Here is a 16,333-nt window from a genome sequence, read left to right on the forward strand (position 1 = left end):
TGTACATGGAGATAGATGAGTTCAGGGTTGCCTGGTGTTTCTCATTCAGACTTAACTTCTTAGATAATCAGTGTCTAAAAATTTGCATGTTATTTCTCTTCAAGCCTTGATTGGATTTCTGGCCACAGAGAAATACAACTAGGCATCACCAAGTATGGTGAATTTCATGAAATGTTATTTGTTTTAATACCTTCTGATAAGAAGAAGCCACTGACCTTTATCTGATTCCTAAATAAAATGACTTAATGGTTTCTGGCACCTAATTACACTGTCTGCTTCTTCCATAGAGACAAGGGGATGGGAAAGCAAGAGATGCTAAAGAAGAAAGTAACACAGTGATAAAGAGTAAACATCTCAACTGGGATCCTAGGAGAGAATTAGGCTCTATAGGAAAAGATTCAAGAAATTCTTTTATAATCCTCCCAAGAATATAATACTGAAGATGCAACTCAGAACTATAAACAGAGACTTGCTTCTCTTACTGGTTGTGAAGGGTAGGTGTGATCCAGGGAGCCAGTGCAATGAAGGAATGGGACCAATTCCACACATCCAGCTAGACTGATTTCCAGAGGTCTGAGCTTTTTATTAAAGTCAGGTCAGGACTGAAAACAAAGCAGACGAGCAAGCAAATAGACCTTTGTGTTCAGCCAACTTGGCCACAGCATCTTCACTCATCCTGCTAACCAAAGTGGCATTCCCTGATACCCCATGTTCTAGAGCATGAAGCCACCCAGAGTTTGTACACATGCTTTCCTCCTAATTGCATTCATTCAGCCCACACATAAAAGGTCCTTCTTCCCTCTGAAATGCAGCAGGCAGGGAATCCAAAGCAGCCTGGGATCAAGGTCTTTAAAGATTTGATCACTGTTGCAATATTACCTTAATTCATGACCCCTATCTTCCAAGCCTTGTCAGAATTTCTGTTTAACCAGAACAGTGATTTAACTTCTAATTCCTCTTTATAGAACTGAGTATTAGAGATAAATGCTGTGTTTCATGGTTAGCTGCGGTGATACATGAATAAGTAAATAATAATGTGTATATTATTTCAACATGTTGAATTAATGCAATCAGTAGACTTACTTCATATTCTCTTATAAACTGGATTTTTTTCAAGTCCATTCAGAAGCAAAGAGACAGTCATTCATTCATTCATTCATTCATTCATTGGTGTGCCCAGTCTCTTACAAGGCTTTCTTACTAGATGTATAGGTGGCACCCAATACAGTTCTATATGGAAAAGGCAGGTAACCTGTTCTGTGGGTGCACATTCTATATTCTATCCTCTCTGAATGGGCCATTTCAGAAGCTTATAGAAACCTTAATTCTGAATAGAAAGAGCAGGGAAATCATCTGACCAACTCCCACTTGAAAGAAAGACTCATCTACTGTTGCTTAAGTATTCTTATGACCGTTTATTAACTGTGACTCTAGCCTGGCATTTGAGGCCCTCCTTAGAGTTATCCTAGTCACTTTTAGCTCTAGCTCCATCTCATCCAGCTCACTTCATGTCCTAGTTTCTAGTCAGCCAAGGTACTTATCCATTGATGTTCCATCTATTATAGTAGAGTCTAAAGGACTCACTTGCTTATATTTTTTCTCTTACCACTCTAACTTCATTTCTGTCTTTTAATTTCCAGTCATCCAGTAGGGTCTCTTTGTGTTACCCCAGTTCAAGTTTTTCCTCATCCTTTTCTCCCTTTTCTGATTCCCTCTGCTATGGATGATTCCAAATCTTATCATTATCTTGAATTTCCTTTATACACATCTTACACTTGATGGTCTGGATGAATTCTGTTCTTCTCAGGCCTTCTCAGTTTGCATTTGACTGATTCTTAACAAAAAAAAAAAAAGAAGAAGAAAAAGAAGAAGAAGGAGGAAATACGATTCTGAGCTCAAATGACTGAGTTGTGGGTCCACAGTTTATAAAACAAACAGTAGGGGAGTCTTCTTTAGCTTCTTTAAATGTACAGTCCATCAATTACTTGAACTCAAAACAGTATTCTTCCTCTGAAAAGAAGTTTAGTGTATTCACATCCTTCACTACACTTTGGAAAATTGCTGCTGGTGTATAAGGAACAGGTATTGAGCATTAGCCAGAAGATACCTCAGTTCTAAACAGGCAGAGCAGAGAAAACATCACTGCACAACAAGGTTGGGACATAACCTTTTCCAGTTGAGTGGTTAGTGGTAGGAAACCAATTTTTCATAAGAACATAATCAGAATAGATTTGAGATTATCCTAAAATGATCTCAAACTAGGTATTAGTCTTTCTTAAGAGGTACAGTTCATGGTATTTTTCTCTACCTGAAAAGCACAAAATAATTTAGAGACCAAGTGAAGTTCTCACAGATCTCTGAGCAGTTCTTGTCAATCTATGGAGTGGCCACTTACTGCTTTCCTCCAGCCTCCAATGATGCTCTCCTTTCCCTACTAATTAGGTAGTATAGAAATCAATATGGACTGCCTAGGTGTTTAGTTAAACAATAGGACCCCAAGGCAGTTTACAGTTATATTTAAAGTACTTTTATTTCAATTATTTTCCTTTTGTACTTACAATTCTGTGGGCGATGGAAGGCTTATCAGGCAAACAGATGAGCTAAGTTGTCATCATTTTTTTTAAATCATTTTTTTAAACTAACTACTTACCACCCTCTGTCAGTCTTTCTAAGGTCATTAGTCTTCTGCAGAGGCTGCCAGCAGCTCCTGAAGATTATGGTTAGACTTAGAACTGAAGGCTGACTGTCAAAAGGGGAAGGAGACTGTCTGCAGACATGTCACCTTATCAATACAAGCTCTAGTGGGTGGGTGCTGGAATCCAGGTACCTTCTTCTGTTGATGTTTTCTGCAAACTTAAATATGACATTGTATATAGGAGCTCTTTGAGACTTTTATAGTGTAGAAGCTTAAGACATAAGCCAGGGTTGGAGAGGGTCATGGTATAGTCTTGAATGAGATATCACCTGACTTCTATGCCTTTCTGTTTTTGTCCTTTTGTTGTTGTTGTTGTTGTTTTGTCTTTTTGCAGTTTCTTAGCACTTTGTTTGCCCCCTTAAACTTTGTCATGGATAAAGTGGAAAGCATACTGCCATCCAGTTTGTGGCACCAGCTGACGCGGATCTAGGGAAGCTGCGCATCCTTCTACTCACATCACCCAGTGGGCTGCTGCCGCCTCTTCTGTGCCAATGCGTCATGGACGAGAGAAAGCATGACTTTGAAAAAGGGAAGCCATTCCGAGGTTTTAAGATGTTCATGGACAGTCTATTCCATATTAAAAGCGGTTTTTGTTGTACAAAATCCATTGATGTTCAGTTCTATTATATTTTGCCTTCAGAAAAGACAAAAAAATTAAAAATAAACATTTTGTGTATTGCAGCAACTAGTTGTGTTTTCCTGAGTCTTTCAGTTCTAAAGAGTTGCTGGCCTAAATACGCTGGTGGGTTTATGTTTAAGCTAAGTGGGACCCAGGCCTGCCAATTGCCCCGTTAGGTTTTCTTTGAGGATGGATCTCATTTCAGCATACCCCGAGTTACTGCTAACACTGGTAGCTTAGAAAATGGCATCTTCATGCCCCCCAAAAGTACTATCTTGTGTGTGTGTGTGTGTGTGTGTGTGTGTGTGTGTATGTGTGTGTGTGGTTTTTGGGTCATACCCGGCAGTGCTCAGGGGTTATTCCTGGCTCCATGTTTAGAAATTGCTCCTGGCAGGCACGGGGGACCATATGGGGCACTGGGATTCGAACCGATGACCTTTTGCATGAAAGGCAAATGCCTTACCTCCATGCTATCTCTCTGGCCCCCAAAAGTACTATCTTTTAAAGCTCCCAAACACATCTTCAAATACTCAAAAAATGTTTGCAAAATGAATCCCAGTAAGCAAAATGATTGAGATGAAATATATGTGCCATTGTAAGTTGTTCTAGTTCAGAGACTCAACTCACTGACTAAACTATAGTTCTGGGAGTCAATTAGCTTTATGTTTTGAAATTTTGTTGTGAGAACTTTTTAAATTTTAATTTGGTTACTATAACTTAGGTTACATGATTACAATACTATTAATGTTATGTTTTGATATACCTAGATACCACACCTCATAACCAGCAAAATATCCAAGACACCTGCCCCCCCCCACACACACATGCATACACACACACTCCCCCAATTGTTGATTTTCTCATTTTTGTAATCAGGGGTAAGGGTTTGTCATCATTTGATACTATTTTGTGAGAACTTTGATAAAATGCTGTATACCCCCAACACTCTGTGAAGAAACCTACTATTTTTAAATGCTGCTATTGGGGGGGGGGGGATGGAGTCAGATTGCCCTTTTAGTGCTTGAATGGATGAGCATTCTTTGAGTATTTTAATTATCTGATCCAAAATGATCATTTGTTCTACCTCCTTTGAAAGTCTGATGAATATGTGGCTTAAACAAAAGATAAAAAGTTATTATCTTTAATTCTCTATGAAGTGAATTCTCTGTAAAATGAATTCTCTATGGGTTCTCTATGAAGTACCTTTACTTAAAAATCTCAGCATTTAAAAATGTAGGATGGGGCTGGAGAGATAGCACAGCGGTAGGGCATTTGCCTTGCATGCAGAAGGACTGTGGTTCGAATCCCAACATCCCATATGGTCCCCCAACCTGCCGGGGGCGATTGCTGAGCGTAGTGCCAGGAATAGCCCCTGAGCGCTGCCAGGTGTGACCCAAAAACAAAAAAAAAAGAAAAAAATGTAGGACTGTCCTTTACCTGGTTTGTTTGCCTTTTAATTTAGAATCTTAAAGTAGGCTTTGTGCAAGAAAAGCACAGTTCTGTATCTCCTTCCTGGTTGCACTTTCTGAAGTATCTCAGGGGTCTCAAACTCGCGGCCCTCTGTACAACATTTTGTGGCCCTGCCCTAGAGGAATCTTTTTTTGTTTTATTTTGTTTTAGTTGTTTGGGTCACACTCCCCAATGTTCAAGGCTTACAACTGACTTTGAACTCAAGGATCATCCCGACTTTGCCTCCTGTGGCCCCCAGGTAAATTGAGTTTGAGTCTTTGTCCAGAGCAAAATCATATGGGCAGGTAATGCTTAGGCATACTAGATGTTTTTATGTCTTGGGAAGCTTTATATCACCTTTGTTTAAAGCTCATATAGGAATATGTTGCTGACTCCTACTCTTTAGAAATCATGGTAATGTCTTAAATAAGTGGGATAAGGGAGAGATTAAGCCCCTTATTCATACCAGTAGGGCTGCTTTTGATAGTAGAGGTCATAACTGTCTTATTTGCCTCTTAACTTTTTTCCTTGGTGGGATTGCATTAAACCTGTACAATGCTTTGGTCAGTTTTTACCATTTTAAATAATGTTAATCCTTCCAATCCATGAACAGGGTATATATCTCCATTTCCTAGTGTCCTCTTATTTTCTGAAGCAGCATTTTGTAGTTTTCTTTGCAAAGGTTTTTTTTTTTTTTTACCTCTTTAATTAAGTTGTCTCCAAAGTATTTGAGTTTCTGTGGTACTATTATGAATGGGATATTTTAATGTCTATTTCTTCTCTATCGTTATTTGTATATAAGGCCATTGATTTTTGTGTGTTAATTTTGTAACTGCCACTTTGTGTAAATCTATTGTTTCTAGAAGCTTTTTGTAGAGTCTTTAGTATTTTCTAAATATAGTATCCTGTCATCTACGAACAGTGAGAACTTGACTTCTTCTTTTTCTATCTGGATGCCCTTAATAGCTTTTTCTTGTCTGATTGCTATGGCAAGAACTTTGAGTACTGTGTTGAGATCTGGCAAGAGGGGGAAACCTTGTCTTGTGTCAAATTTTAGAGAAAAGGCTTTTCGTTTTTCCCCATTGAGTATAATATTTGCCATGGACTTGTGGTAAATAGCCTTGATTATAATATTTGCCATGGACTTGTGGTAAATAGCCTTGATTATACTGAGAAAAGTTCCTTCTATTCCCATCTTCTTGAGAGCTTTTGTCCTGAGTGGGTGTTGGACCTTATCAGATACTTTCTTTGCATCTAGTGATATGATCATATGATTTTTATTTTTCCCTTTGCTGATATGGTGCTTTATGTTGATAGACTTACATATGTTAAACTATCTTTGCATCCTTGGAAGTCTACGTAGTCATGGTGTATGACCTTCTTGATGAGCCATTGAATCCTATTTACTAGAAATTTTATTGAAGATCTTTGCATCTGGGATGTTCATCTGGGATGTTGATCTGTAATTTTCTTTTCTTTTCTTTTCTTTTTTTTTGTGACATCTCTGTCTGCTCTTGGTATCAGGGTGATATTAGCTTTGCAAAAAAAAAAAAACTATTTGGGTGTGTTTCTGTTTCTTCAATTTTTTTGGAAGAGCCTGAAAAGGACTGGAAGTAGGTTCTCTTTAAAGGTTTGAAAGAATTTGCTTTCATCTGGTTCATCTGGGTCTGGGCTTTTGTTTTTGGAAAGACATTATTATTTTAATTTCCTCAATAGCAAGGTGTCTGTTTAGATATGGTAGATTATCTTGATTCAACCTTGGGAGGTTATAAGAGTCCAAGAATTTACCCATTTCTTTTCCTCTTAGCACCGTTTTTGCCGTATTCCACAATTTCTGATAATGTGTGTCTTTGTTCTTGTTTGTTTACAGGAATCTTTTGATTTCCTCTTTAATTTTGTCTCTGATCCACTGGTTGTTCAGTAGTGAGCTGTTTAATATTCAGGTGTCAAAGTTTCCTCTGTGACTGTTTGTAATTCACTTCTAATTTCAGTACATTATGATCTGAGAAGGTAGTTTGTACAATTTCTATCCTCTTGATTTTTTTATGGAGTTATGTTTTATGGGCCAGCATGTTTATCTTAGAGAGTGACTGATTTGCATTGGGGAAGATGTTATCCAGTTTTCTGGGAATGGAGAGCCCTATATATATTTACTAAGCCACTCTCTTTTATTTCTCCCTTTAGAGACAGTACATTCTTGTTGGGTTTTAGCCTGGTTGACTATTGAGGGTCATATTAAGCTACTAATGTCTTCTTTCAAATTTATCAGCAATCATTTTAAATATTTTGCTGGTCCCTCATTGGGAACATATATGTTTTAGGGGTTGAATTCTGCCAAGTTTAGTATATTCCTTGATTTTTAAGAAATGTCTAGCTCTATCCCTTATAACCTTTTTAAGTCTAAAGGCTGTGTAATCTGTTAACAGTATAGCCACCCTAGACTTTTTAAGGGAGTTGATTGCTTAATAATTGTTCTCTAACCTTTGACTTTGAGTCTATGTTTTCTCTATTTATTCAGTGGTATTTATTGTAGGCAATAAAACATTGGATTCAACTTTTTTTGGGGGGTGGGTCACATGCGGTGATACACAGGAGTTATTCCTGGCTCTATGCTCAGAAATCGCTCCTGGAAGGCTCAGGGGGACCAGATGCTGGGATGCGAACCACCGTCCTTCTGCATGCAAGGCAAACGCCCTACCTCCCATTCTATCTCACCGGCCCTGGGATTCAATTTTTTGACCATTTTGCCATTCTGTATCTTTAACTGGGCATATTTAGTCCATTGACATTGAGAGAGATATTGTCATGGGATTTAGTGTCATCTTTTGGTGTGTCTGTTGGGTCCTGTTTTGTCCTTAAAGTAGAATTTTCAATTCTTCTCTTAAGACTGGGTGAGTCTGTAAAGTTATTGACTGTGTTTATCCATGAATCTGTGTATCCTTCCTTTAAACCTAAATGTAAGTATGACTGGTTGAAGTACTCTTTGTGAAGCATCCATTTCACTGAGTTTTGTCAGGCCTTGAGAGTTGCTTGTGACAAAACCACTATATATCTTAAGGATGCTACTCTGAATGAAATTTTCCTTTCTGGGGTTCATTGACTAGAGGATATGCATGCTATGGAATGGAGCAGCTGCAGTGTTTTTGATGCACAGGTCTTGCTGGGTCCCATCTGGGTTGCGGGCCATGTCCTTCGCTGCCACCTCTGGGACCAGAAGGAGCTCACTAAGCCCTTCTGGTCAGCCCTCCTGCTGGTTCCCTTCAGGACCACCTGCTAGTTCCAGTTTTTGCTGCCATCAGTGACTGGGAGAACTCATCACTCCGCTTGCTGGTCAGCCTTCTTACTGCTTCCATTCTGAACTCCAGACTGGGCACTGGTCACTGCCACCTCTGGGGGAGCTCACCACACCACTGATTAGCCTTCCTGCTGGTTTCCTTCAGGGCCAAGGGTCAGACACTAGTTGCTGCCACCTCTGAGCTCCAGTGGAGCTTACCATGTCTCTGTAGGCAGAATATCGAGGTTCATTTTCACTGACTGTTTATTCCTTTGGGTTTTAATTAATATAAAGGAAAAAACCACATTCATGAGATAATCTGGTATTTGTCCTCCTTATGACTTAATTTAGCATGCTGCCCTCCAAATATATTTAATCTCAATGAACAGTAAGTTTCATTGTTTCTCCCCATATACAGATACACTTTTTTTTTTTTTTTTTTTGGTTTTTGGGCCACACCCAGCTGAGCTCAGGGATTACTCCTGGCTCTGCTCTCAGGCTGGGAACCATTTGGGATGCCAGGAATTGAACCCGGGCTGGCCACATGCAAGGCAAATGCCCTACCTCTGTGCCATCTCTATGGCCCCACACACACCCATTTTTATTGAGGTACCATAAATACTACTAATGCAGTTTTTTTTTTTGTTTTTTGTTTTTTTTTTTTTTGGTTTTTGGGCCACACCCGGTGACGCTCAGGGGTTACTCCTGGCTATGCGCTCAGAAGTCGCTCCTGGCTTGGGGGACCATATGGGACGCCGGGGGATCGAACCGAGGTCCGTCTCCTAGGCTAGCGCAGGTAAGGCAGGCACCTTATCTCGAGCGCCACCGCCCGGCCCCTACTAATGCAGTTTTACAAATATATCATTTGTGATATGTTCCATCAGTATGCCCACCAACATAGTATCTTCTGTTCTCCACCATTGTTCCAGGGACCCCTCCCACACCAGGTAAGCTCAGCTTTGTGAAACTTCATCTAGCCCAATGACTTGGTGAATTTTTCTTTACATTATAAAAATGAGAGATAAAATTCTGTATCTGCCCCTCTCCTGACTTCACTCAGCATGATTCCTGTAAGTTTGTCCATGTAATGCATTTTGAATGTCATTATCTTTCTTCATAACTGAGGTGTATTACACTGTACACGTAGATCACTATTTTTCTACTTAGTCATCTGTGACCCAACATAAATCTTGACCTAGAATTGGTATGCAAATGATTTATTGAAGGGATTGTTTCATAGATAATAGGTGCAAATAAACTACTATTCACTCTCAGAGAAGGGAGACTCTCTCTCAGCAGAGAAGGACCAGGCTTAGAATTATAATATTGGTCTGAGGGGCCAGAGTAGTAGAGCAAGTGTAGGGCATTTGCCTTGCACGTGCTAACCTAGGACAGATTGTGGTTTGATCCCCCAATATCCCATATGGTCCCCCGAGCCAGGAACAATTGCTGAGCACATAGCCAGGAATGGTACCCGAGCATCGTCAGGTGTGGCCCCAAAATAAAAACAAACAAAAATAATGATATTGGTCTGAAAGAAAAATAGTATTTAATATAATTATATGATTTAATTAATGGGAAAACTGGGGTTGTATAGTACAGCAAGTAAAATGTTTACCTTGTACGTGGCCAATCTGAGTTCAATCCCTGAACCCCATGTGATCCCCTGAGCTTGCCAGCAATGATCCCTGAGAACAGAGCCTGGAATAAGCCCTGAGAAATTGCATCTTGAATTGAAGCAGTTAGCACACTATATTTCACTTGTATAAGCAAGTGCCTGTCTTCCACTAAACCACCAGGAATCTGAACTTCACATTATAGTCTTATCAACACTGACTAGTCTACATTTAAGAATATTAAATAAATGTTGGTAGGAATGGCAGACTAGAAGAGAAGACGTCACTAAACCATCAGCATTGTTGTACAAATCAAGGAAAGATTACTAAAATGAAATCAAATCTATTATCAGAAGAGCAGCTAAATGTGTTCTGTGTGTTTTCCTGAAATCTTGACCAAATTATGTTATATAGCTTAAGATATTTCAGCGATTAAGGTACTTATTTTGTATGCAGCTGAATCCAGTTTGGTCACTTATACTGCATGTATTGGAGGTTATTTCTGAGCATTGAGCCAGGAGTAATCCCTGAGATTACTGGGTGTGACCAAAGAAAGACCCCCCCCCAAATTAATAAAGTTAGAAAAATATATAAAGAAACTATTCTTAAAAAAGAAAAAGTTGCCAAATTAATACTTTATCTAGGGAAATATTATTTGTAACCTGTACATTCTCTAAGAAATCATAAAAGTTATGTTTGAGTAAAGAAGCATGAGCAAATGAATATATTTTGAGAAAGATTATCTGTGATAGAGGGGCAACATATTGTTGAAATGTTAATTTGTATTTTCTCCCCACATCTTCCTTTGTCATTTCACTGGTAGTCCAGATTTTGTCCTTCATACTCCACTATGTGCCAGATACTACCCAGTTACTTAATGTGTATTGCCTTTATAAGTCTCCAAACCATCCTGGAAACAATCCAGATATCATTATCTTTGAGAGCTATGGGAGTAAGGAACTAGGTTTGAACACCAACTATCAAGCACTCAGCCATAGGGTACAAGCTCATCTGCTCATTACTCCACACTCATATTGTCTTTTCAGTAGAAACTGATCAAGGCATCAGCTGACATTTAGGCCTGTGCAGCTGTCCACCAGTAGACCCTGCCTCTCAAAATACTCCTGAAAAGTCAACAGGTTTCAAAAGGCAAGTCAGACCTCACACTCTTCAGCAAACTCCATTCATTTAGGTAAAAATAAGAGACAGTAAACGAATGATTCTCCATAAGATCATGGCAGCATAAATATAAGTTCAATGCTGTGTGTGGACTTGAAAAAAGAAGAATAACCCCAAAACTAATTCCACATTAGGAAGCACAGGTCCAGAAAAATGGCTTGGTGAGAGATAAATGGCAACCCTTACTCTTTTCTTGGAAATCCTATGTCAGAAACCCTAAGAAATCCCATAAAAATTGTTTAACGAAGTACTTAAAATCATACGATATCATCCCTTCTATAAAGAATCCTCCCCAACATTACACAACAGTCCTTTTGGAAGGCTTTGGACCAGACCAATGCCGAGCCAGTAGGAAGGTTGCACAAACAAGTTGCATGTTCTCATCTATCATGACCAAGAGAATTCCTAATTCCTGTCAGAGAGGATTCCAAGAGAAATCAGACTCATTCAACCATGGAACTCAGCTGTGCTCCTAACAGGGCACCAATGCCCTAGGTCCACTCCAAGACTGCTTAGAAGTTCCATTTGGTGATTATTGTGGACCCCCAGGAGGATCTCCCTAGACCCTGTCCATTGATAGCAACAGATGAACAAAGTGAAAAAATGAAGATTGGGAGCAGCTGTCTTAATTCAAGTCTTCTATTTTCTCTTTGGTCATCCAAGAAAAATGATAATCCATCAAGATGCAGTGACAATGCCTGAGAGAGCCTATTAGGAGCTGGTTTCAGATTGTGGTAGCCAGACAGCAACTAATATTCTATGAGTGCCCCCGTGGCACTGACCCCCACAAGTTAAATTTTCAACCATCTCAGACCTATGGATCTTCTTTTGAATCAGCTTTATTTTACTTTATATATATATATAAAGCTGGTTAGTAACAAGCAAAATGGTCCTCCTACTATCAGAATCTGATGTCAGAGTGAGAAAATCCCCTGTTTGCTGTAAACTCCCATGTCCCTCATTCTCTATCAATGATATTTATTCTCCTCATTGTTCTATTCTTAAAAAATAGCTCCCCTGGTTGCAATGTTATGTTAAGCATATTACATATTACTCCAAAATCAGTTCATATATTACAGCTCGTTACACTCTTGGGCATATGTTTCAGAATAGCTCTGATTCCACAGTTAGAATTCCATGTTAAATATGGGCTGCCATAAGTTGGCCTAAAAGAGTTATCTGTTCCTTCCTGGCTCCATGTTTTTCCTAGAAGTTTGCTTCCCTTTCTATTCTATACCCTGTAACTAGGACATGGCTTTCAGTAAGAAAGGCTACCTGGGCAAGGGAAATAATATTGGCATTCTCTTAGAGTAGAGAGAGAGAGAGAGAGAGATCTAGAAGGTACAGCTGTTTGGAACTATTTGTAACCTGCGGGTGATAATTTAGAACACGCGTAGCCTCCTTGACCAGGGAAGGTGATTTGGAATTGGGAAAAAGGACAATGGTATCAGAATCTATCAATGGTACCACAATCCATGGACAAAACACCATAACCTCCTTCATTTTGAAATGTTCAAAGAAATTTGTTCTCTACACTCATTTATTTCTGTCTTCATGGCTAGTGTGCTCTTAAACATCTATTTTTTAGTATCATGAATAGAACAGTTTAGAAATTTCACATGACAGTCATTTCAATAAGACCTACAATGATGATTATTTTTATTTCTAATTGTTTGAAGACCCATGCACAAAGTTGAGCCACAAGCTTTTTTCTTTGCTCAAATTACTCATTTAGTAATTTATCCAACATATACCATATATTCCCTTTCATTAAGAAGGAAAAATCAAGTTTATTTCTAGCCTTTGGTGAAGGATAAAATCTTCTGGGAGAAAAGGTCATATAGGTAGTTCCTAGACTGGGATTCTCAAGTAGCATCTGATATGAGGTATCACCAGTAACTCCTTCGCATTAACTGTTTCAGGGAGTAAATACAATTGGACATACAGTATTGTTATACCCTAGCGGCCTTATAATAGTATTCCCAGAGGTGAATGTGCCAAGAGCCACTTTTCTCCTCTTCAATTTTGCCAGCTCTGTTATCCTCTTATGTCTCTTTCAGAGTCTCTTTGCCATGACCCAACACAGTGTGACAAGCACCAGACACTTCTGTTCCCTCAGATAAGGAGGAATATTCAGTGGAAAAGGGACTGCACTGGACAGGGCACTGCCACCTCCCTCTGCTGCAAAGGCAAAAGCCTGGGACCCTTGAGAAATGAGAAGGAGATTGTGTCCAAAATACATCTCAATCTCTGGGGTTGTCTTGTAGCCATTTTAGGAGCTGGTCAAGAGCTATTTATCAGAAAAGTTCTTGAGGGCAAAGAGAACCTACAGGGCACTTCAGTTAGCTGAACAGTACCTGGCTCAGCTCTGATGTGTCTACAGCTGTCACCAGGAGGGGTATCAGCTATTCAAATGACACTATTGCAACTTCATATATAAGGATTCCTTTTTTTATTTCTTCACTCCTGCGAGCATCTTTTCCCATATTTGTCCTAAGTCCTGGACTCTAGGAAAAGATAAGTTCCAAAAGTAAACAAATTACAAGCAAGTTGGTATTTTGATCACCCATTTTATCAAAGTGTCAAATGTGACACTTAATGGTATCTTAATGGTCACGGATCATCATAGTCAGAGACATATCTCAAAAAGATCATTCAATGGGGCCGGAGCAATAGCGCATCAGTAGGGTGTTTACCTTGCACACGGCAAGGATGGACCTGGGTTCAATCAATCTCCGGCATCCCATATGGTCCCCCAAGCCAGGAGCGATTTCTAAGTGAAAAGCCAGGAGTAACCCCAGAGTGTCAGGTGATCCACCTGCTTTATCCAATGATCCAAACAAAAACAGAGTGAGCTAATGTCACCAGCTCCTAATATCTCTGACTGGTTCTAGGTTTATGTTTATAAGAACAGATCTAAATCACGGGCCCTTTAATATGTACAGCAAGACTACTAAATTTCATTTGGGTCACAATTTTTATATTTGTATACTTTGGACTTAAATATGTTTGCCTTCAAAATTATATTTATGGCCAGAGAAATAGCACAGGGAGTTAAGTTTCTTGTTTTACATGCAAATAAGCAAAGTTCAATCCTCAGCACACAAATGGCTCATTTCCTGAACACTGCCAAGAGTAAGCTCTGAATGGCTAAAATATATATGTGTCTATATATGTATGTATGCATATATATGTATTTTAAATTGAAAATATCTTACCAGATACTTATAAATAACACTGAAATTCTTAAATAGGTTTATATTATAACAGCCAGTTTTTTCTACCATAAAAATAGATGTCTAGACCAAATTTTGTGAAATTTATTTATATCTAATCCAAGTTGTTTTCTTATTTCTTCTATAAAATATCTGAACCCTAAAATCTAATGTGATGTCCTCTGTTATGTGTAGGAAAATTTTTCAAAATTTTTTCCTTCCATTAAAAGAAGTTAAAATTCTATCTGTTAATGTAAAGTGATCAATGTTAATATAGCTCTATCGTCCTCACCACTTATGGCCTCATGATTGTATATCTTTTTGTAATCGTTTCATTGGTGGTGGTTGGTAAGTATTGAGCAAATAGAGGGAGGGGAGAGGGAAGAGGGAATGTATCTTATAACTTCTAAGCTTCAGGTGAGATTTTAACTTCCTAGGGTTTAACTGGGTACCAATACATTTGTAAATGTAGTTTGGTTATTGGCATTAAAATATTTTCCTAGAACTATTCACAGCCAATTCATAGTTCCACATGAAAAATCTCTTCATGTGTGTATTTATTAATACTTGAGAGAATTAATGAGTTCCTATTAAGTTCAATAGGCTATAAACTCTGGTCATCCTTGATTTCAATGCTCAAACTGTACCACATTTTGCTAGAATGAATCCATTCAGTCTGGTTTATGTCATTTTGACATATCCTCATAATTTTTAGATCATTTTCTTGCTTTCTGGCAAAACAAGATAGTCTGTTTATTTTGTACTTTCTTTGCACCTGAAAGGGGCTCTGGTTCCTTTTAGTAGAAAATATAGTATTTTTAGAACCAGCATGTTTGTTCTTGCATATGGTCCAGACTGTTGTGACCATGTCTCTCTTCTACTTCTCTCAATCTGTCCATATGCTTTGTTATTACCAACACATACCATCTCTATTTTTGCTTTGCCTTCACATGACCATTCTGTTTCTGTGTTGCTATCTGGAAGCAGTAACATTGTAAAACAAGCAGCTACCACATGATAGCAGTCCCGTGTCCTGCATACTTTCATAGTTTCACAGGCCAGCCTGGAATAGGCAGATAAAATGACTAGTTTGGGAAACCAGACCCAGGGAAGGTAATATAAATGGGTGTAAATATCTGAAACTGTATGAATCATTCCCTGGAAGAAGGGAGGGTCAGGACCACTGGTTGAGTTGAGAGGTCATACTGTGTCAAATCATTTTCTAGTTTGTCAACACTTTTATTTTGGGAAGTTTTTTTTTTTTTTTACCAGATCTTGCATTTATTCTCTTTTTTTTTTTTTTTTTTGGTTTTTGGGCCACACCCTGTGACGCTCAGGGGTTACTCCTGGCTATGCGCTCAGAAGTTGCTCCTGGCTTCTTGGGGGACCATATGGGACGCCGGGGGATCGAACCGCGGTCCGTCCTAGGCTAGCGCAGGCAAGGCAGGCACCTTACCTCCAGCGCCACCGCCCGGCCCCGCATTTATTCTCTTTAAGGAAAACATTGAAAGAACTTTCATCTTAACTTTACCCTTGGACAAGGATGCTCATTTCCTTCAAAGTTGTGAATGGATCTGTAGGCAGTCCTGGTTAGATATCAGACATAATTGCCTCCATACAGTTCACCATTCCCTCTCCAGCCCAGTCCCCATGACAATTGCAGAAGTAGAATCACCATCCAGATGATATTTTTTTTCCTCTCTGACTCCCTGTCCCTTGAAAATCTTCCCTTGAATCTATTTCATTACGCACTTCCTGGATATGCTTTTAATACCTGCTCTACCCCAGAATTGAATTAAGTTTTGACTTTTGAATAACACGTAACCACGTTTCTGTTATCAAATATAGTCTCTAGGTTGTGGACTTGGGTCCTATGGAATTTCCCGGAGGGTAAACACCTGACAATCAGATTGTCAACCAGGCCCTTGATATGCCTAATACAAAAGCTTAGCTCTTTTCTTTCATTAAACAAGATGGAAGAGAAGGAGAGCAACGAAAGTGTAAATCCAGGATAAAGAATTGGTTTCCACAGTTAGGTGAGACCATATGAAATTTAAAGGAGTTAAGGGAGAGGCTAAGGTGGAGTAAAAGGTGATGTGTGGAAAGAAACAGAGAAGCCATCAAAGTGAAAGAAACAAATCAAGAGTTGATATAATAATCACCCTTTTCATTTTCATTTTTCTCTTTATATCTCTCTTTGCTTCCAATGTTGTGCTTAGTATTTCTAGGACTACTATGGGGAATATTTCACAGTGGCTATGCAGATACAATGGTTCAAAATTCCAC

At 39.0% G+C, this 16,333-nt stretch overlaps 1 protein-coding gene across 3 annotated transcripts in view; it reads left to right on the plus strand.

Moving 5' to 3' along the window:
• Window positions 1–3,380, plus strand: part of ST7 (suppression of tumorigenicity 7) — a 300,688-nt gene extending 297,308 nt beyond the window's left edge. For all 3 annotated transcript variants that reach the window (XM_049771031.1, XM_049771032.1, XM_049771033.1), the window contains one exon: window positions 3,030–3,380. In XM_049771031.1, coding sequence (XP_049626988.1) covers window positions 3,030–3,125 — 96 coding nt within the window. In that variant the 3' untranslated portion in view covers window positions 3,126–3,380. The remainder of the gene's footprint in view (window positions 1–3,029) is intronic.
• The last annotated feature ends 12,953 nt before the right edge of the window (window positions 3,381–16,333 follow it).

This window comes from Suncus etruscus, chromosome 1 (assembly GCF_024139225.1).
Source record: "Suncus etruscus isolate mSunEtr1 chromosome 1, mSunEtr1.pri.cur, whole genome shotgun sequence".
NCBI lineage: Eukaryota > Metazoa > Chordata > Mammalia > Eulipotyphla > Soricidae > Suncus > Suncus etruscus.